The 21,935-nt window shown below is 49.9% G+C and overlaps 1 protein-coding gene across 1 annotated transcript in view; it reads left to right on the forward strand.

The window, feature by feature from the left end:
• IGFN1 (immunoglobulin like and fibronectin type III domain containing 1) overlaps nucleotides 1-21,935 on the forward strand; it is a 50,666-nt gene that overhangs the window by 8,628 nt on the left and 20,103 nt on the right. The window contains 11 exon segments of the mRNA XM_049858464.1: nucleotides 7,150-7,263; nucleotides 9,305-9,473; nucleotides 11,047-11,319; nucleotides 12,214-12,256; nucleotides 16,847-16,974; nucleotides 17,493-17,617; nucleotides 18,744-18,888; nucleotides 19,266-19,382; nucleotides 19,385-19,561; nucleotides 20,086-20,385; nucleotides 21,149-21,322. Coding sequence (XP_049714421.1) covers nucleotides 7,150-7,263; nucleotides 9,305-9,473; nucleotides 11,047-11,319; nucleotides 12,214-12,256; nucleotides 16,847-16,974; nucleotides 17,493-17,617; nucleotides 18,744-18,888; nucleotides 19,266-19,382; nucleotides 19,385-19,561; nucleotides 20,086-20,385; nucleotides 21,149-21,322 — 1,765 coding nt within the window.

The following is a 21,935-nucleotide window of genomic DNA, read 5'->3' on the forward strand; positions in this document are numbered from 1 at the left end:
GATTCCTCGTTGTTCTTTATCGATGCGTGGTATTCCATTGTGTGAATATAGTATAATTTATCCATTCATCCGTTGATGGGCACCTTGGTTGCTTCCATCTTTTTGCTACTGTAAACAGTGCTGCAATAAACATGGGTGTGCATATATCTGTTTGTGTAAAGGCTCTTATTTTTCTAGGATATATTCTGAGGAGTGGGACTGCTGGATCATATGGTAGTTCTATTTCTAGCTTTTTAAGGAAGTGCCAAATCGATTTCCAGTGGTTGTACCATTTGACATTCCCACCAGCAGTGTATAAGTGTTCTAATCTCTCCACAGCCTCTCCAACATTTATTATTTTGTGTTTTTTGGATTAATGCCATCCTTGTTGGAGTGAGATGAAATCTCATTGTAGTTTTGATCTGCATTTCTTTATTGGCTAATGATTGTGAACATTTCCTCATGTATCTGTTAGCTACCTGAATGTCTTCTTTAGTGAAGTGTCTATTCATATCCTTTGCCCATTTTTTAATAGGGTTGTCTTTTTGTAGTTGAGTTTTTGCAGTATCATGTAGATTTTAGAGATCAGGCACTGATCGGAAACGTCATAGCTAAAAACTTTTCCCCAGTCTGTAGGTAGTCTTTTTACTCTTTTGGTGAAGTCCTTGGATGAGCATAGGTGTTTGATTTTTACGGGCTCCCAGTTATCTCGTTTTTCTTCTACGTTCTTAATAATGTTTTCTATACTGTTTATGCCATGTATTAGGGCTCCTAACGTTGTCCCTATTTTTTCTTCCATGATCTTTATCGTTTTAGATTTTATATTTAGGTCTTTGATCCATTTTGAGCTTGTTTTTGTGCATGGAGTGAGGTATGGGTCTTGTTTCATTTTTTTGCAGATGGATATCCAGTTATGCCAGCACCATTTGTTTAAAAGACTGTCTTTTCCCCCATTTAACTGTTTTGGGGCCTTTGTCAAATATCAACTGCTCATATGTGGATGGATTTATGTCTGGAATCTCAATTCTGTTCCATTGGTCTATGTATCTGTTGCTGTACCAGTACAGGGCTGTTTTGACTACTGTGGTAGTATAATAGTTTCTAAAATCAGGTAAAGTAAGGCCTCCCACTTTGTTCTTCTTTTTCAGTAATGCCTTATTTATCCAGGGCCTCTTTGACTTCCATATGAAGTTGGTGATTTGTTTCTCCATCTCATTAAAGAATGTCGTTGGAATTTGGATTGGAATTGCATTAAATGTATAGATCGCTTTTGGTGGAATAGACATTTTTATAATGGTAAGTCTTTCTATCCATGAGGAAGGTATGTTTTTCCACTTATGTAAGTCTCTTTTGGTTTCTTGCAGAAGTGTACTGTAGTTTTCTTTGTATAAGTCTTTTACATCTCTGGTAAGATTTATTCCTATGTATTTTATCTTCTTGGGGGCTACTGTAAATGGCATTGATTTGGTGATTTCCTCTTCGATGTTCTTTTTGTTGGTGTAGAGGAATCCACCTGATTTTTGTATGTTTTTTTTATCTTGTATCCTGATACTCTGATGAACTCTTCTATTAGCTTCACTAGTTTTCTGGAGGATTCCTTAGGGTTTTCTGTGTATAAGATCATGTCATCTGTAAATAGAGATACTTTTACTTCTTCCTTGCCAATCTGGATGCCCTTTATTTCTTCATCTAGCCTACTTGCTCTGGCTAGGACCTCCAACACAATGTCGAATAAGAGCGGTGATAAAGGGCATCCTTGTCTGGTTCCCGATCTCAGTGGGAATGCTTTCAGGCTCTCTCCATTTAGGGTGATGTTGGCTGTTGGCGTTGTATAAATGCCCTTTATTATGTTGAGGAATTTTCCTTCTGTTCCTAGTTTGCTGAGAGTTTTTGTCACGAATGTGTGTTGAACTTTGTCAAATGCCTTTTCTGCATCAATTGATAAAATCGTGTGATTCTTGTCTTTTGACTTTTGTGTGGTCTTTTGTCTTTTATGTGGTGGATTACATTAATTGTTTTTCTAATGTTGAACCATCCCTGCATACCTGGTATGAATCCCACTTGGTCATGGTGAATTATTTTTTTGATATGTTGTTGAATTCTATTGGCTAGAATTTTGTTGAGAATTTTTACATCTACCTTCATGAGGGATATAGGTCTATAATTTTCTTTTCTTGTGGTGTCTTTACCTGCTTTTGGTGTCAGGGATATATATGGTGGCTTCACAGAACAAGTATGGTAGTATTCCATCCTTGTCTATGCTCTGAAATACCTTTAGTAGTAGTGGTGCTAACTCTTCTCTGAAAGTTTGGTAGAACTCTGCAGTGAAGCCATCTAGACCAGGACTTTTTTTTTTGTTGTTGGGAGTTTTTGATTACCTTTTCAATCTCTTCTTTTGTTATGGGTCTATTTAGTTGTTCTACCTCTGTTTGTGTTAGTTTAGGTAGGTAGTGTGTTTCTAGGAATTCATCCATTTCTTCTAGGTTTTCAAATTTGTTAGAGTACAATTTTTCATAGTAATCTGGTATGTTTCTTTTAATTTCAGTTGGGTCTGTTGTGATATCGCCCATCTCATTTCTTATTTGGGTTATTTGCTTCCTCTCCTGTTTTTCTTTTGTCAGTTTGGCCACTGGTTTATCAATTTTGTTGATTTTTTCAAAAAACTAGGTTTTGGTCTTGTTAATTCTTTCGATTGTTTTTGTTTTCTATTTCATTTAGTTCGGCTCTAATTTTTATTATTTGTTTTCTTCTGGTGCCTGGGGATTTCTCTCTTTCTATTTGTTCAAGTTGTAGGGATAATTCTTTGATTTTGGCCCTTTCTTCTTTTTGGATGTGTGCATTCATTGATATAAATTGGCCTCTGAGCACCGCTTTTGCTGTGTCCCAAAGGTTCTGATAGGAAGTGTTTTCATTCTCATTGGATTCTCTGAATTTCTTTATTCCATCCTTAATATCTTCTATAATCTGGTCTTTTTTGAGCAGGGTATTGTTCAGTTTCTAAGTGTTTGATTTCTTTTCCCTGCTTTTCCTGTTACTGATTTCCACTTTTCTGGCCTTATGGTCAAAGAAGATGCTTTGTAATGTTTCAATGTTTTGGATTCTGCTGAGTCTTGCTTTATGACCTAATATGTGGTCTCTTCTAGAGAATGTTCCATGAGCACTAGAAAAGAAAGTATAGTTGGTTGCTGTTGGGTGGAGTGTTCTGTATATGTCTATGAGGTCAAGTTGGTTGATTGTGGCATTTAGATCTTCCGTGTCTTTATTGAGCTTCTTTCTGGATGTCCGTCGTTCACTGAAGGTGGTGTGTTGAGGACTCCTACTATTATTGTGGAGCTGTCTATCTCACTTTTCAATACTGATAGGGTTTATTTTGTGTATCTTGCAGCCTTGTCATTGGGTGCATAAATGTTTAATATGGGTATATCTTCTTGGTGTATTGTCCCTTTAATCATTGTATAGTGTCCTTATCCTTTATGATGGATTTAACTTTAAAGTCTATTTTGTCAGAAATTAATATTGCCACTCCTGCTCTTTTTTGATTGTTGTTTGCTTGATATATTTTTTCCATCCTTTGAGTTTTAGTTTGTTTGTGTCTAAGTCTAAGGTGTGTCTCTTGTAGGCAGCATATAGACAGATCTTGTTTTTTAATCCATTCTGCCACTCTCTGTCTCTTTATTGGTGCATTTAGTCCATTTACATTCAGGGTAATTATGGATAGGTATGAATTTAGTGCTATCATTTTGATGTCTTTTTTTTGTGTGTGTTGTTGACAGTTTCTTTTTCCCACTTAATTTTATGTGCTGGGTAGATTATCTTTATATATTGCCCCTTCCTCATATTTGTTGTTGTTGATTTTGTTTCTGCTGAGTCTCTATTTTTTTCTTGCATTTTATTTTGGTGAGTAGGATAGTTTGTCTCCTTTGTGGTTACCTTATTATTTACCCCTATTTTTCTAAATTTAAACCTAATTTTTAATTCTTTGTATTGCCGTATCTTCCTCTCCATATGGAAGGTGTATGATTACATTTCTTAGTCCCTCTTTATTATTCTAATTTTGTCTTCTTTTATATAGTAACATCACTGTTACCCTGTTTTGAGCTTTTGTGTGTGTGTGTGTGTGTGTGTGTGTGTAATCTTGCTTTGTGTTTTTGGATTTCCCTGTCTGGGTTGACTTCTGGTTGCTCTGTCCAGTGTTCTAGTCTTGGGTTGATACCTGATATTATTGATTTTCTAACCAAAGAACTACCTTTAGTATTTCTTGTAGTTTTGGTTTGGTTTTTACAAATTGCTTAAACTTGTGTTTATCTGGAAATATCTTAATTTCACCTTCATATTTAAGAGGCAGTTTTGCTGGATATATGATTCTTGGCAGGCAATTTTTTTCCTTCAATTTTTTAAATATGTCATCCCATTGCCTTCTGGGCTGCATGGTTTCTGCCGAGTAGTCCGAGCTTATTCTTATTGGCTCTCCTTTGTAGGTGACTTTTCATTTATCCCTCACTGCTCTTATAATTCTCTCTTTATCTTTGGTTTTGGCAAGTTTGATTATAATATGTCTTGGTGACTTTCTTTTAACATCTACCTTATGTGGAGTTCAATTAGCATCTTGGATAGATATCTTCTCATCTTTCTTGATATCAGGGAAGTTTTCTGCCAACAAATCTTCAACAATTGTCTCTGTATTTTCTGTTATCCCTCCCTGTTCTGGTACTCCAATCACTCGTGGTTATTTCTCTTGATAGAGTGCCACATGATCCTTAAGGTTTCCTCATTTTAAAAACTCTTTTATCTGGTTTTTCTTCAAATATATTAGTGTCAAGTGATTTATCTTCGTGTTCAGAAATTCTAGCTCTTACTTGGTCAATTCCGCTCCTCTGACTTTCTATTGAGTTGTCTACTTCTGTAATTTTATTGTTAATCTTCTGAATTTCTGATTACTGTCTGTCTATGGATTTTTCCAGCTTATTAAACTTTTCATTATGTCCCTGAATAATCTTTCTAATTTCTTCAGTTGCCTTATCTGTGTGTTCCTTGGCTTGTTCTGTGTATTGTCTCGTTTCCTTCCTGATGTCTTGAAGGGTTCTGTGTATTAAACTTTCGTATTCTGCATCTGGTAATTCCAGGAAGGCACTTTCATCTAGAAGATCCCTGGATTCTTTGTTTTGAGAGCCTGTTGAGGTGATCATGGACTGTGGTGAGTTGATATTGACTGTTGTCACCAGGCCATCAATAAGTTATTGTATTAGTTTATGTTTGCTTACTGTGTCATAGCTTCTTGCTTTGTTTTGTTTTGGTATACCCCACAGGTTGCTTGAGTGAGCTAGCTTGATTATTTTTGCCTTTGGAGCTCTGATGTCCTGTCCCCAGCTGGCTAGAGCTGTTATCAGGTATATCAGTCTAGGAGTCCATTCAGTTTTCTTGTATGAATTCAGCTCAGGTTTCCAGGTAGCTGATCATCAAGTGTGTGGTACAGGCCCTGTGCTACAGTCTTAGAGGGGCAGAGGTGATTGGCATATATACTGGTATCCGATCGCAGCAGGGGGTCACACTCTGAACAAGACAGGGGGCTGAGAACTGACCCCCAGGTGTCTCTGAGGAAAGCACGTCCCTGTTCCCTAGAGCGTGCAGGTGGGTGGGTTCTGCAGAGAGACCACGGGCACCCAAAGTTTTTGGTTGTAAGGACTGGGAGGAACCAGTTATCTTTGGACCACTGTCACAGGTGGCTGTGTGACCTGAGTGGAGCTACCAGTCCTTAGGTCCCTGATGTGGGTAGGTGAGGACCTTGTTTAATAGGCAAAGCAATGTCAAACATCAAACACCCACCTCTCCACCGCACAGCTGAAATGGTTGGAGTCTGCCAACAAGGGCCTATTCTCCTGAAATAGGCCCATACAGGTCCATGTAGAAGGGAAAGGTCCTCAAAGTCCTTGGACGGTTTATGCCTGGACAGGAGCTGCTTTTGTCCTGAGCTCCCCTGGTTAGTGGAGCTAGCAAATCATCTTTTCCCCCAAATGCAAATTTTTTCCTTCCCCAAGGCCGGGTAGATGGCTCTAGGTGCTCAATAGTGCCTATCTCAGACCCAGGGAATTCAGCTGCTGAAGCTGGTTTGTGGGTGGTGGGGCGCGGTAAAATATATCCAAGTTCTTAGCTTTTGCCGAGAGCACCGTTCTCCTCAGGTTCCTGAGGTGTGAGTAGGCTGTGTGGCTGGCTGCTTCTCCCTGGGGAAACTGTGGCCGAATGCTAGTACCAGCCCGCTGCTGCAGCTGCTCCCAGAATGGTGCCTGAGGGCTCCCCGTGATTCAGGTCCGGTAACTCTTCTCCTCTTCTGAACGGTCTCGTCCTCCCCCTGCCCCTCAGTTTGTTTTCTAAGCTTGCCTTTGAAGCTGAGGGCTCCCACCTTGTCACAAATATACTCATTTCACTTGTTTTCTCGGGTCTTTGTTGTAAAGAGGGCTCGCCGGAAGCATCTGTCTATTCCGCCATCTTGGCTCCACCTCACCTCCATCTGGTTTTCAATTGCTGATTTTTTGGAACTAGATTGCCAGGCCTTTCTTCCGAGGTGCCTCTGGGTGGACTCGAACCTCCAACCTTTTTGCTATCAGCCCAGTGCATTAACTGCACTACCCAGGGACTTTAACCCAACCTAAATCAGCTTAACGATTGCTGATATCAAGCCCCACTAAGCTAAGTGCTTTATGTACATTTTTTTTTTTCTGGGAGTGGAAAACAACTAGTTTTCATTATCCTGAAATAGTATTTTATCAACTTGAAGGTGGTTCATCAAAACCTCCTATCTAGTGCCTCAACTTTCCTCCAAGCTTCCCTCCAAGTTATCTGATCTGCTTTCACACAGGTCCCAGTGCAAAGCTTTGCACACAGTAGGGGCTCAACAAATGTTTATTGGTTGAAAGAACAAATGACTAGAAAGACCCTACCATGTTCTCATAGCACCTGGACACTTAGGTTCCTTTCTTGGTTGCCTTCCTGACCTGATCTCTGAGCTTGTAGAATTCCCTTCCTTGTAGGGTTTAAGTCTCCTCACCTGTAAAATGAACAGATGAGTGCTCCACTGGGATATTGTGGGGCTGAGATGGCACCAGGGACCATGAGTGTCTGGAGTTCTCTGCAGAGAGATTTGAGAGAGCTCCAGTGGGTTTGTCTTCCCTATAGTACATCAACGCCATCTTCAACTTGAGACACATCAAGGTCACCAAGGACGGGATCGCGACGTTTGACCTGGAGCTGGATCTCAAGAGTCCTGAGAGCAAGATTTACTTGTATAAGGTGAGGCTAGAGAAGCCACGGGAGGGGGGTCCTGGAAGGAATGCTGTAGGACCCGGAGGGAGGAACTCTGGGTGGTTGGGTCCCCTGTGGGAACAAACAAAGTACCTAGGTGGTGAGCCCCTCATTCCTTGGGGTTTATGGTTGGAGTCAGGTCATACCTGGTGCCAGCATTCCAGAGAGACCCCATACCTCTCACTGAGCAACCAGGCTCTCCAGCCAGGCCTGCAACCATGTAAGCTGTGTCTAGCCCAGGGTATGGGGAGTAAAAAGAGGTGCTGAGTAAGATCACCCCTTATACCAGAGCTCTCTCCAGAGACTTGACACATCCTTAATTGGGCTACAAGAGTAATTACCTGTCACCAGGTGGGGCTGGGGGCAGGTGTGGTGGTGGGGCCAGGGGCAGGTGTGGTAGTGGGGCCAGGGGCAGGTGTGGTGGTGGGGTGTGAAGCACGACACTAGTTCTGTAGTCAGACTCATCCTGGCTCCACCACTTACTAGCTATGTGACCTTGGACAAGAAAATTACCTTCTCTCATTTATGTAATGAGGATAATATTGGACCCATCACGTGGTGTGCTGAGATGATGAATTAGATAATGCAAGACTTGCTCTCCCCCTTGCCTCTCTGACCCCCTCCTGCTATTCTGTCCTTTTGCTCTGGCTGTTCCCTCTGCCTGGCATGTTTTTGTCTGATACCCACATGGCTCACCCCCTCACCCTCGATGAGGCTTCCCCTGACTCCCTGTTCCTCCTACCTCGTTCCCCCAGCCCCACCCCATCACACCTGAACCCTCTCCCTTTTCTTTTTCCCCTAGTTCTATCACTTTCTAACATACATTATATTGTTTACTTATTTATTATATTTAGGATTTGAGCTCCCTGAGGGCAGGAATCTTTGGTTTTATTTGCTGATGTGTTCCAATTTCCTACGACAGTGCCTGGCCCACCGTGGGCACCTGATGACTGTTAGCTATGGTTACTATTCCAAATCCAAAAAAAACATTGCCTTTGAGTCAATTCCAACTCATAGTGACCCTATAGGACAGAGTAGAAGTGCCCCCATAGAGTTTCCAAAGAGCGCCTGGCTGGATTTGAACTGCCAACCTTCTAGTTAGCAGACATAGCTCTTAACCACTATACCGCCAGGGTTTCCTGCTGGTTACTATTCAACAAGTAGCAAATCTAGCGAGGGCTTAGCAGAAGTGGGTGTGTGTATAGACAACAGAGGTTTAAAGCCTTAGTGCTGTCTGGTGGCACTCTCAGAGAGTCTTCCTTGGGGAATGAACACCTGGGCCACGGTGTTGCCTCCTGTCTTCCTGCTGACCTGGCAGGGACAGCTTGGCTAGTGGCCATACTTGCAGCCTGAGCTTCTGTCTCAGCAATTTCAGGTGCCTCTTTGCATAAGGCTTGCAGATTGTTTACTCCATGGAACCAAAACCAACCAAACCTGTTGCCGTGGAATTGATTCCAACTCCTAGCGACCCTGTCGGACAGAGTAGATCTGCCCCATAGGGTTTCCAAGGAGTTGCTGGTGGATTTGAACTGCTGACCTCTTGGTTAGCAGCCGTAGCTCTTAACCACTGCACCACCAGGGTTCCCCTTCATGGGGGAAAAAAAAACCCACTGCTGTCAGGTTGTTTCTGATTCGTAGCAACCCTGTAGGACCGAGTAGAACTCAGAACTGCCTATAGGGTTTCCAAGGTTGTAAATCTTTGCGGAAGCAGACTGCCACATCTTTCTCCCACGGAGCAGCTGGTGGGTTCGAACTGCTGACCTTTTGGTTAGCAGCCAAGTGCTTTAACCATTGTACCACCAGGGCTCCTACTCCATGGAAAGAGTGATGGAAATTCCTAGAGTGTTTATTCCCCTCTGCCTCAGACTCCCTGCTTCCCTGTCCTTTGGGCCTTGCCACCCAGCCCCGCAAGCTACCCGTTTATGGTCCCAGAAATGTGTTGTCTGATGCCCAGACCAGTGGGAGAAAACTGCTGGTTGTGACCAGGATGGGATTGAGGCTCTGAAACCCCTTCCATCTCTGGCCTCAGGATGGCGAGATGATTCCCTTCGGCTTTGACAACCAGACCAAGCACTGCCTGCGGCAGCTGGGGAAACGCTACCACTTCCAGATCCGGGACCTGCAGCCTGAGGACGCGGGCATTTACCAGGTCAGGGTGGAGGATGCCGAAGTCTTCTCCACGGAGCTGGAGGCCAGCAGTGAGTGGTCTTCACTGTGCGAGTGGGGAGTGGGGCCCATGTCAGTGCCGTGTTCCGGGGGAGATAAATGTGGTGTGGCCCCCATCTCAATGCCAGCAAAGCTGGGGAGAGGGATGCACACCCAGATGGCTCAACTCTGAGCTTTGGCTTCCAACAGCCTTGATCCAAGGTCTGTCTCCTCTTGGTGCTAAGCTGGGCTCTATTGAGTTATAGTCACAGATGTGGAACAAACATGTCATGCTCATGCTCATAGACCTTCTGTAGCTCACAATTATTTCCAGATCAAATCCAAACTAATTTCCTACCTTCAAGCTATAACCTCACTCCTTTCTGATGCACCATCCTCATCTCCCACATCTACCGAGCACGAATCAGCATCCGGGTTAGGCACACTTGTGCCCTACACAGACCTCTTCTTTCCCTGCCGCCCAGGTCCCCTCCCCACCTGGGAACCGCCCCTTCTTCCCTCATCAAACTGCTCATGAGTACTTGTGTACACATGACCCTCAAGCCACTGCACAGCTTGAGAGGCCTCTTGGAAGGGAAGGACTGGCCTGTGTGAGGGAAGCATTGGGCACACATATGATAAAAGACACAGCTGAATCAAGGCTGAGGAAGACAGACAGGCCTAGAGTGCCTGGGTGAGGCTTTGAATACCCTAGAAATAACCCGGTGTCGGAAAAGAAACACAAGCTTTGGAGTTAACCAGATCAGGGTTTGAATCCTGGTTGGACTGCCTCTTAGCTGTGTAAGATTGGGGCAAGTCATTTAACCTTTCTGAGCCTCAGTCTCCCTATCTGTAAAAAGCAAAAAGCCCAAATCAAACCCACTGCCGTCGAATTGATTCCGACTCACAGCGACCCTGTAGGACAGAGTAGAACTGCCCCATAGAGTTTCCAAGGAGTGCCTGGTGGATTTGAACTGCTGACCTTTTGGTTAGCAGCCGTAGCCCTTAACCACTGCGCCACCAGGGTTTCAAAGGATGTGATAATACCTACCTCAGGGGTGGTCATAAGGATTAATAATTTGGCAGTCAGCACGTTGGTTTCCTTCGTGTACTCACCTCACCCTCAGATAGAGCTTTTTTTTTTTTTTTTGGATTTAGGGTTATGGAATTCCAGAGCTGAAAATAGCCCACTGACCATAACCTGGCAATCGCTAATCACAGTTCCTCATTTTATCATATATGGAGCCCTGGTGGCGAAATGGTTAAATGCTCGGCTGCTAACTGAAAGGTTCCCAGTTTGAACCTGCCAGCGGCTCCTCTAGAGAAAGACTGTCAACCTGCTCCCATAAAAATTACAGCCTAGGAAACCCTGTGGGGCAGTTCTACTTTGTTATCTAGGGTCACTATGAGTTGGAATCAACTCAACGGCACACAACAACAACAATTTTATCATATAATATTTTAATTACATCAAATCATATCATATTTGGGGAATTGACACCTAGGGTAAGGAGATGACCCATCCAAGGTAACACGGGGGTTTGTGGCTGTGCTGGTCTGAACCCGGGTTTCTGAGCGCACAGCCCCACTGCGTCATGCTGACTGCACCGTTCTGCTTCCTGGCAGCCATCCCGCCCAGGGTAGTGGTCCCTCTGACCGAGGTCCGCTGCCAGCAGCAGGAAAGGGCTGTCTTTGAGTGCATTCTCTCAAGCCCCTGCCCCAACGCCACCTGGCATTTCCAGCATCGGCCATTCCAGCCCAGCGATAAATATGAAGTGACTGTGTCCCCCGACGGGCTGACCCACCGGCTGGTGGTAAAAGGGGCCCATTTCTCAGACATGGGCCTCTATTCACTGGTCACCGGGCTCCATGCCTCCAGTGCCTGGCTGGTGGTTGAAGGTGAGTGGTTCACCCCTCTGCCTCTTCCTGCCTTCCCCAAAGCAAGATCTCAGGGTGGGGAGGGTGGGAGGAAGGCCAGGGGGAGGTGAGGCTTCCTTTGGTCAGCCTTTTTTTTTTTATGTGAATGTATTTATTTATTCAGTAAATATTTGTTGAACACCTATTATATGCCCGACAGTATTCTAGGTACATGGGTATATTAGTGAACAGAACTGACAAATTCTCTGTCTTTGTGGGGCTTATATTTTGGTGAGCCAGAGATGAACAATAAATAAGTAAATTTTCTCATATTCAGACCCCTTTCAGCCAACCCAATCCTCCTCAGCTGCTCTACTCTGTCGGGGCCCTTGGAATTACTCTGGGGCACAGGTCCAAGATGGCTCTAGAGTCCTGGTCAGGGCTTGGGACAATGGCCTGGGTTCAGTGTGGATGAGCAGTCCCTGGGCCAGACCAAAGAACACCCTTAAACCCCACTGGGGATTGAGATTCAGGTTCACAGTGATCCCAGGAAACTGTAAAGTGGAAATTTGTAAGGCAGGCAGTAGGGCAAGTCAAGCTTTTAAAAACCATGCAGCTGCTTGTGGCCGTTCAATAAGCAAATGACTTTTGGCTTCTGTGTTTTCTCTCAGATCCTCATGCACCAGGTAGCAGGGTGGGCTGGCCTGTGGGTACAGGATTGGGGAGGTAGTGATGGGGTTTATTCATGCATCAGCCAGCGCACCCTGGCTTTCTTCTTGTGTATTCAACCTGTTTCTCTACTGGGGAAACTGAGGGTCAGGCAAGGCCCTGGGGTCAGCCAGGTGCCTTGGCCCAATGTAACAGGGGTTTTTTCTCTTGTCTCTTGTCTCTCTATGGGGGGTGTTGACATCCCATAAAAACACCACCTGACCAAAGCTGGGAAGGATAAAGGCCTTCTGACCACCAGTGATGACCGCCAGTTGCAGGCACCAGGAGCCCAGGTCTCAGAAGCAGAAGACTCTGGGAGGATGAGTGGTGAGGGAGGGAAACCCAGAGAGCAGGACCCCATGGGGAGCTCCCTCAAGGGGGCTGGGCTGACTTCCAGGCTCCAGCTTACAGCCAGCCCAGAGAGAGGTGGTTTTAGTGGGCATGGCTACTCCTTGATGGGAAACGAGGGTACAGCTGACTCTGCCTGGGGTCCCGGGCAGGTGAGAGAGGGCTTTCCTGAAGCAAAGGGAGGCAGAGTCACCCTTCCTGGGGAAAGTCAGCTCCACAGAGAGGGAGGCCGGAGCAGAAGCCTTCCCAGGAAGCCCCATCTACAGGATGAGGGCCCAGATTCAGGGTTTGGCCTCATGGAAGGCCAACAGGAAGATCATGGCAGAGACAGTGATGGGGACAGATGCTGGGGGTCATCAGGAGGCTGGGAGGCTGGGTCCAGGCCTCCTCAGGCTGGAGAACTGGGAGGCACCTGGGAAGGAAAGGAGCACAGAGAGGACAAGCAGGGCCAGGAACAACTCTGGGATGCTCAGTTGGGACCGAGGGTAGAAAGGAGAGCCCTCCTGGAATCCCAGTTTGATCCTGTGGGGTCTTTGCTGACAGGTGAGGTGATGGAGAGGGACGGCTTGGATAAAATGGAGGGAAGGAATGGTCTGAGCAGGGGGAGGGGGAGGGGGAGAGGAGAGCCGAGGGCAGTGTGGGGTTATGGGACTGGCCTGGGGGAACCTGGAGACATCAGTGGGACAGGAGATCCTGGAATCCTGGGGTCTCCTGGAGGAAGAGGTTCTAGCTCCAAGGCAGGCATGGGACCTGGGTCATTGGACTCTCGGCGGGGCAGAGATTCTGACCCTGGGAGAGCCGGGGTCCACAGTGAATCAGGGGAATCTCTGGGACAGACATTCGGAGGTAAGGGTTTCCAGGAGCCATCAATATCAGGTGGCAGAAAATTCCCCCTGGGGGGCAGGAGTACTGAAGCCAAAGCTGAGGGATCATTGCGGGAGGCAGACGATGGGGCCCTAGGGCAGTCTGTGGTTGAGGGAAGGGGCTATAAAACTGGCTCTGGAGGCTCTGGAGGCCCTGGAGACTGGAAAGACAACCTACAAGAGCACAGGGGAAGGGGCTTGGGCTGCAAGGATGGTCAGGAGACAGCCGGGCCCTCACACGGGACAGAGGATGACTCCAGAAGCCTCCGGTCTTCCCAGGGCTGGATAGCAGATCAGAGGGGAACAAAGGGGACAGGAAACATAGCGGCTGATAGCACAGGTCAAACCAGGGCCCACAGTGGGCCTGGAGTGCTGGGGCCCAGTGGAGGGAAAGGTGATGTGAGTGGTATGGGTGGTGCCCAAGATGCTGAGCTAATGCGGTCTGGTCAGGGAGTGGATGCCAGAAGCCACAGGCTAGTTGGATCTTCAGGCCTGGATGCTCAGGGGTCTGGGGGCACACTAGGAGACACTAATGGGTCAAGAGGTCCTAGAGCAATCAGGTCTGAGTCAGATTTCTGGAATGGATCATGGGGCTCAAGAGGAAAAGGACCCAGGGATGAGATGGGCTGTATGGATGGCTTAGGAGGTCTGGAGGGAATGGATTCTACTTACGGGAACAGCTTAGGGTATTCTAGAGGAATAGGTCCCAGAAATGGAGCTGCTTATAGCGATGGCTCAGGGGTGGTGGTAGGAGAAATGGGGTCTGGTCAAGGTGCTGGTTATAGAGTCACCTCTGGGGCACCTGGGGGAATAGAGTCTGAGGAAGGGAGTGGCTACAGGCATAGCTCAGGGGTGCCTGGGGAAATGTGGTCTGGAGACAAAGATGGTTATGATGTGGACAGAAGAGGGTCTGGGAGAGTTGGCAGTTTCAAGAATGGCCCAGGTAGCGCTGGTGGAGGACCCATGGGTGCAGTGGGACATAGGGATACATCCAGAGGCCAGGGGGAAATAGGCCCTCAAGGTGGTAGTTTAGGGAGTTCTGGCACAGTGGGGTCTGTGAGTAGAGGTGGTCTGGGGGCCTCTGAGGCATTTGAGGACAGACATGTGGGAGCAGAGCCAGGAGTAAGGCCTTGGGGTCAGACTGGAGATTGTGGGGTCTTCAGGACCTCAGGGACTCTGGGGTCCTTCGGAGAAGGAGGTTATGAAGATGGCTCTGGGGATCCAGAAGCCATGGAGCCAGGGTCTCTGAGGGCAGGGGGCAAGGTGGATGATGGGGGTGGGCCCAGGGGCCCTGGTGCCAGGGCATCTGGGCCTGGGACTGGTTGTTGGGATGATACCAGATACCCTGAAGCATTACCTTCTCATGATGGGGTTGGTTCTGAGAGCCAGTGGGCATATGGGTCTGACAGTATACTAGGCTGTGGGGATAGATCAGGAATTCCAGGGCCTCAGGGAACTGGAGGCAGAACAGCTTATGGAGAAGGGTCAAGGAGTCTTGAGCTTGGGGGACCGGGGCCAGGGGGTGAGGCAGGCTTCAGAGATGGTTCAGGGGGTCTCAGAGGAATGGGGCCAGGGGGTGAGGCAGGCTTCAGAGATGGTTCAGGGGGTCTTAGAGGAATGGGGTCAGGGTGTGAGGCAGGCTTCAGAGATGGTTCAGGGGGTCTTAGAGGAATGGGGTCAGGGGGTGAGGCAGGCTTCAGAGATGGTTCAGGGGGTCTCAGAGGAATGGGGTCAGGGGGTGAGGCAGGCTTCAGAGATGGTTCAGGGGGTCTCAGAGGAGTGGGGTCAGGGGGTGAGGCAGGCTTCAGAGATGGTTCACGGGGTCTCAGAGGAATCAGGCCAGGGGGTGAGGCAGACTTCAGAGATGGTTCAGGGGGTCTCGGAGGAATGAGGCTTGGGGGTGAGGCAGGTTATAGGAGTGGTATTGGGAGCTCTGGGGAAATGAGGTCAGTAGGTAAGACAAGTTATAGGAAAGATTTGGGGGTTCCTGAGGGAATGGGTTCAGGGAGAAAGGAAGATTATAGGAATGGTTTAGGGGCACCTGGGAAAATTGGGTCAAAGGGTGAGGGCAGTTATAGGAATGAATTAGGGGGTCCTGGGAGGTTTACGTTATGTGAAACAGATTGTAGGGATGGTTTACGGGATTCTGGGCATACTTTGTCACGGAGTGAGGAAGGTTATAGGGGAGTCCTGGAAGGTACTAAGGGCATGGCGCCAGGGGGCAAGGGAGGTTATAGAGGAGGCCCAGGAGGATCTGGGGAAATGGGAGCAGTGGGTGAGAAGGGTTCAGGGACGCTTGGAGTCACAGGCTCCTTGGCTGGAATGGGATATGAGGGTAGATCCAAAAGCCAAGATGCCATGGAGCAGGGGTCAGGCTATAGGGTCGCATCAGAGGCATCTCATGGTAGTACAAGCTCCATGGACAGCCCAGAGAGCGGCAGAGGAACAAGGCTCGTGAATGGAGCAGCTCCTGGGGTGGGCTCTGGGATGGTGGGACTGCAGAGGTCTGCAGTTGGGACAACTCACAGGGACAGCCCCAGGGGCCCAGGGCCGCTGGGGACTCAGGGAGGGCCAGAGACTTTTTCAGATGGCCAGGGCTCCAGGGATGGTCTTGGGGGCTGTGGAACCTCAGGGACCCTGGAGGCCTTGGGGGCTGTTGACTCCAAGGGAAAATCAGGAGTCAGTGAGTGGCAAAACGGTTCTGGAATCCCAGGGTCTCCTAGGGACCAAGAGGCTCCCAGTGAGGAGGGCAGGCCTGCAGAGCGAGCAGGGGCCATGGGGCCTTCTGGGCTTTTTGATGGTAGTCAGGGGTCAGTGGAGGGTGAGAACCAGACAGGGACAGCTGCTCTGGAGTCTCGGCATGAACGGGACTTTGGGAGAGCAGACCCACGGATAGCAGACAGGGGTGGAGCTGCTGGCCAGGGGGAGTGGGCACCTCAGGGAGGTGGGGACTCTGTGCGGGGAGGCAGAAGGATGGGAGCAGGCTGGGGGAGCTCAGCAGGGCCAGGCCAAGCTCTGGACAGCAGCTCTGCACCGTGGGGAAGGGACAAATCAGCGTTAGGGGGTGCCGATGGACAAGGGTTGAGCAGTGCTTGGGTCCCAGGATGGGAAGGCGAAGGGCATGGCCAAGGCAGCAGAGGTACTGAGAACCAACTCCCAAGCTCCAGGGTTTCCAGGTCTCTGCAGGAGAGAGATGCCATATTCTGCGGGACCCATGGAAGTCCAGGGAGCTCCAGGGGCATGGAGGGTGCACCAGGCCAAGAAGAGGCTGGTGGGTGTCAAGACCCACAGTCCCTGGATAGCAAAGACTCAGGTCCTGGAAGGGACCTGGACTCTCAGCAAGGCAAAGGACAGAGAGGCAGAAGTGGGGCCCTTGGAGAGCAGGGGTCCCTGGAGGGTGAGAAGGACAAGGCCCAAGGTCCCGGGGCCCTGAAAGAGAATGAGGGGCAGGGAGCAGAAGACTCTGGTGGGTCAGACAGGAGAGCAGGTTCCTTCAGGAGCAGGTCTCAAACACAGTCAGGGGCTGAGGTGGGAGTAGCTCAGAGCAGGGGAGCAGAGGAGGCCCAAGACCTGGGACACCCACGTGGAGGTGAGAGCAGAGGGCACCAGGGGGAAACTGAGGGTGAAGACCAGAGCCAGGAGCCCCCAAGTCATCTGGGCAGCAAGAGAGGTGGCACAATAGGAAGGGCGAATGTCTACGGCGAGGGGGCAGATGCCCGCCAAAGTCCCGGATCTGGACACAAGCCCGGCACTGGCAGTTTCTCCAAGGAGGCCCGAGGTAGGTATTTCTCAGCTGGGCCATCTCCATGGGGTAGAGCCAAGGGGGGATGCCCTGAATACTAGGGTGCCTGGATTGGTCCCAATTCTGCCTCTAGCCCCAGGAGCTTGTCCCTGCCAGTGCCCCTCATTTTCGGGTATCTCTTTCAAATTCAGGAAGCAACGTCTTCCTCCTTGTGCAGATGCAATCCAGGCTGCATATGGCTCAGAGGTTTCCCCAGTATCTGTCTTGAAGCCCTATATCCAAAGCACCAGAGTTGTTGGCCTAGCCCACTGTTTCTGACCACAGACCTGCCATTTGTGTGACTCTGGGAGCCCTAAATCTACCCTGTACCCTAGATCTGTACTAGCCTAGGTGCTGCTGAGAAAAACGAGAAGTTTGGCCTTGAGAGCACTGGCTGAGCCCAGCTGGCTGGGCTGTGGTGGCCACCCAGGGCAGTGCAGGCCATGGCCTGGGAGGCTGGGTCTTGGGAGCATCCCCTTGTGACCAGCCCCCAGACACCTTCTGTGTCTATCCAGTCCCCAGGGGCCACTTCTCCCAGGGCCTGGCTGACACAGAAGCCAAGCAAGGGGAGGCTACCATGCTTTCCTGCACCCTCACCCGTGACCTGGGACCTGGAGCCTGGTTTAAGGATGGAGTCAAGGTACTGCCCCCTCACACCTTCTCTTTACCAGCCAATTGAGGGAGAGGGGCAGGGGGGAGGTACAGAAGAAGGAGAGGCTTTGCAAGAAGGATTTTTCATTCTTCATTTTTCTAATGCACCCACCCTGGGAGAAGTTCAAATGGCCAACAAAGCTGATGTATTTAAAAGAGAACTAGATTTTTAAATGGATGTGTATTCACTTCACTCCTCCCTCAACGCGTGCCTTACTTTCCTTCCACTATCCAAAATGCCTTTTCTGTATCTCCACTGAGCGCTGGGGGCGCAGTGGTTAAGCACTTGGCTGCTAACCAAAAGGTTGACAGTTTGAACCCACCAGCGGCTCCTCGGGAGAAAGATGTGGCAGTCTGCTTCCATAAAGATTACAGCCTTGGAAACCCCCTGGGGCAGTCCTACTCTGTCCTATAGGGTCGCAATCACCTCGATGGCAGTGGATGTTTTGGTTGGTACCTCCACCTATTGAGTTCTGCCCCTCCTTCAAGGCCTCGTACAAGTGCCATTTTCTCTTCCTGACCAGCTGAGGTCGCTCCTCTCTCTGGACATCCCCTCTGGTCTCCACTCTAGCTGTCATCACAGAAGGAAGAGTGTCACAGTGGTTCAGAGCAAGGGCTGTGGCCTCAGCGAGGCCTGGCATCAGATCCCAGCTGTGCCACTTACCAGTTCTGTCATCTTGGGCAAGTTGCTCAACATTCTAGTTTCCTCATCTATAAAATGGTGTTGATCATAGTACCTACCTCCTAAGGTTGTTGTGGAAATAAATGAGGTATTTTATACATGGAGAAAAGTCCCTGAGTGGCAAAAGGTTGGCAGTTCGAATCCACCCAGCAGTGCTGCAGAAGAAAGACCTGATGATCTACTTCTGTAGCACTGAAAACCCTGTGGAGTAGTTCTACTCGGAAACACGTGGGGTCGCCATGAGTTGGAATCGCCTTGATGGCAATAGGTTTGGGTTTTTTTTTTATATATACACAGACAGCATTAGCACATGATAAGTGCTTGATACAGGCAGTTGTTATTACCATTCCAGCAATTGCATTAGAAAAGCTGGGCCAGGGAACGGGGTAGGGACAGATGACACTCTCCTGCCTGCTGTGGCACTTGTCTCCAGCTCACTGCCCAGGATGGAGTCATCTTTGAGCAAGACAGTCTTGTGCACAGACTCCTCATTGCCTGTGTGCAGGGGACCCAGGCCGGGAGGTACACGTTTGTAGCCGGCAACCAGCAGAGCGAGGCCACCCTAACCGTCCACGGTAAGGCATCCCTGCCCACCATCTCTTTGCATCAGGCAATATGCTCCACTTCTAACCACCTGAAATTTGTTGCTGGTCTACAGCCAATATCTAATCTCATCCTCAGCCTGAGAAGAGCATCTGTGAATTTAAAATGCCAGCTCACACCCTCCCTAGTCCAGCACCTAACTGCCTTCCTGGTCAGGAAGATTTTGGGGAAGCCTAACCCAGTCCCTCCTGCTGCAGATGAAGCTCACTCCCCTTGTTAGTCCTCAAGAGGTGGGGTCAGGGGCTCCCTACCCTTACCCCAAGCTTCCTTCTCTGGGTCCTTCTCTTGCCGCATCCACAGTGCCCAGTGCCCTGCTCTCCTTTGCCTTTCGTGCCCTGTTTTATCTCTAGACCCCCCACCACCGCTCCAAATGTGACAGAGAAACTGAGAGAGCCACTGGTGGTCAAGGCTGGGAAGCCGGTGGCAGTGAAGATTCCCTTTGAGAGTCGTCTTCCGGTTCAAGCTACCTGGAGAAGGACAGGGCTGTGGTGCTGGATGGCAGCAGCGGGGGGGTCCAGGTGGCCCTGGGAGACGGCTTCACTCGGCTGTGCCTCCCCAGCGCCAGCAGGAAGGACCGTGGCGAGTACAGCCTTATGCTGAGGAGCGACGGAGGCTCTGCACAGGCCGAGCTCACCCTGCAGGTCATAGGTGCCAGCTCCAGCCTCCTCCCCAGCCCGAGTGTCCCCAGGGTTGCGGACGCTCCCTGCCTGATGCTGCCTAAGAACCAAGCTGTCTACCTCTCCCAACTCAGACTGGTTAGGATGGAGCAGTTTAGATAAGTAAGGGGCTGGGCCCTTCCTCGTTGGAGGAACTGGCTGCAGCTCTCTGAGCACGAATACACTGAGGCCTAGAGAAGGAGTGGGGTGGGGTGATTGAGTGGTGCCAGGAAGGTAGGACTGCTGGATCCAGGGGCTGGGCAGGTGCCCATACCAGCCACTGAGTGGTAGGGCTGGGCTTGGGGCTGGTTCCATGTCACAGTCCTGGGTATATATGTATGTGTTGGGGGTGGAGACCAGGGACATCTGGCTGTCTCAGTGGACCTCTGGGTCATACCCAGGGCCTCCTGGGCAATTTGCCCAGCTCATCCACTGATGAGGTGGTGGGAGGCCAACAAGCTCCCTTTCCAGCTCCTCTGACGCCCTTCTCTTCCTGCTTCTCTCCCGGGTCCCTAGACAAGCCCCAGCCCCCACAGGGCCCCCTGGAGGTGCAGGATGGCCACAGGGCTGGTGTCTGCCTCCGCTGGCAGGCTCCACACGATGATGGGGGCCGGGCCATACAGCACTACGTGGTGGAGAGGCGGCAGGCTGGCAGGAGCGCGTGGCTGAAGGTGGGCGAGCCTCCCACAGACAGCACCACCTTCACCGATGCCCACGTGGAGCAGGGCAGGAAGTATGCCTTCCGAGTGTTTGCTGTGACCTCTGAGGGAGCTGGAGAGGCCCTGCAATCCGAGGAGGTGCTGGTGGCTCCTGAGGGTGAGAGGACAGGCTGGGGCTGGGGGCAGGCAACACTCGTGGGCTACTCACCGTTCCCAGAGCACCGGCAGGTCTGTCCCCAAGGCTGAGGGACACCAACCAGTGGCTGGGGTTCTTGAGGCCTTCCTAGAGCAATGTGGAGGCTCCTGACCTCAGCTTCATTTGAGATCTGGTAGCCAGACCAGGAAGCAAGATTTATGGGGTCTTCTCCCAGCTATTCGGAGTCCCTGGGTGGTACAAGGGGTTAACATGCTCTGCTGCTAACTGAAAGCTTCGTGGTTCACATTCACTCAGAGCCTCCTTGGAAGAAAGACCTGGTGATCTACTTCCCCCAAACCAGCCATTAAAAACCCTGTGGAGCATAGCTCCACTCTGACACATACGGGGTCACCATGAGTTGGAATCAACTCAATGGCAACTGGTTTTCTCCCAGCTGTGACTCTCGGGGGTGGGTGGATGGGCAGGCAGAGCCCACTCTCCCAAGACTCTGGGCAGGGACTAGCATGCTCCTCCATCGGATGCCCCCAGGCTGGAGCCTCCTATCAGGACACTGGAACCTGAGGGGTGGCTCTAGACTCTTGGCCCAAATGTCTTCTCTGTCCCTGTCATTCCTGCCTCTCAACTGCCAGAACAGTGTCTAGACCAGGCTGGCTCAGCCCCCTGACACTCCTGCCCCCAGGTGCCTCCCTGTCCCCCAGGACCTCCCCTCCAGGAGCTCACACGTGCCCCTGCCTTTAGCTAACCAGCCCTTCTCTGCCCCCAGCTCTCCCCAGGCCCCCTTCCGCCCCAGCCATCCTGTCAGCCTCCAGCCAGGGCATCACGCTGACATGGACAGCGCCTCAGGGCCCTGGCAGTGCCCACCTCCTGGGCTACCTGATTGAGAAGCGCAAGAAGGGAAGCAACACCTGGATGGCAGTGAACCACCAGCCCGTGCCTGGTGAGCAGGCCTTAATGGCCCCCTTGCGCTCCGTCCTACCTCCAAAGGTTCATTAGACCGCCTCCTGGCATTGGCGTCCTTTGGCTTATCACGCGAGATTGGCTTAATGCAGTGGTCCTAACCCGGGGGTGGTTTTGCCCCCTAGGGGACATTTGGCAATGTCTGGAGATAGTTTTTGGTTGTCACAAATGGGGGTGGGGTGGGCGAAGGGTGGTGAGCATGTCATTGGCATTTAGTGTGAAGAGGCCAAGGATACTACTAAACCTCCTGCGACACACAGGGCAGTACCCCCACCCCACAAAATAAGAATTATTTGGCCAAAAACGTCAACAGTACAGAGGCCGAGAAACCTTGGTCTGATGGAAAAAAATCCCAGCTGGAAATCAGAGGTGGAGCTCTTAGTCCTGACCTTGATCTTGGGTAGCCCACTTTCCTCTCCGGATCCCTGTTTCCTCATCTATAAAATGGAGAGACGTGTTCCTCCTCCAGATAGTTTCCAAAGAAACTACCTGCTTTCCGGTATCAGGAAGAACTTGGAAAAGCCTAAGTGCTGGGCAGATAAGCCTTTGCTTTACGTCCCAGAGTTTTATGCTCTTCAGAGTATTTCCAGCTG

This window comes from Elephas maximus, chromosome 18 (genome assembly GCF_024166365.1).
Source record: "Elephas maximus indicus isolate mEleMax1 chromosome 18, mEleMax1 primary haplotype, whole genome shotgun sequence".
In the NCBI taxonomy this organism is placed as follows: Eukaryota; Metazoa; Chordata; class Mammalia; order Proboscidea; family Elephantidae; genus Elephas; species Elephas maximus.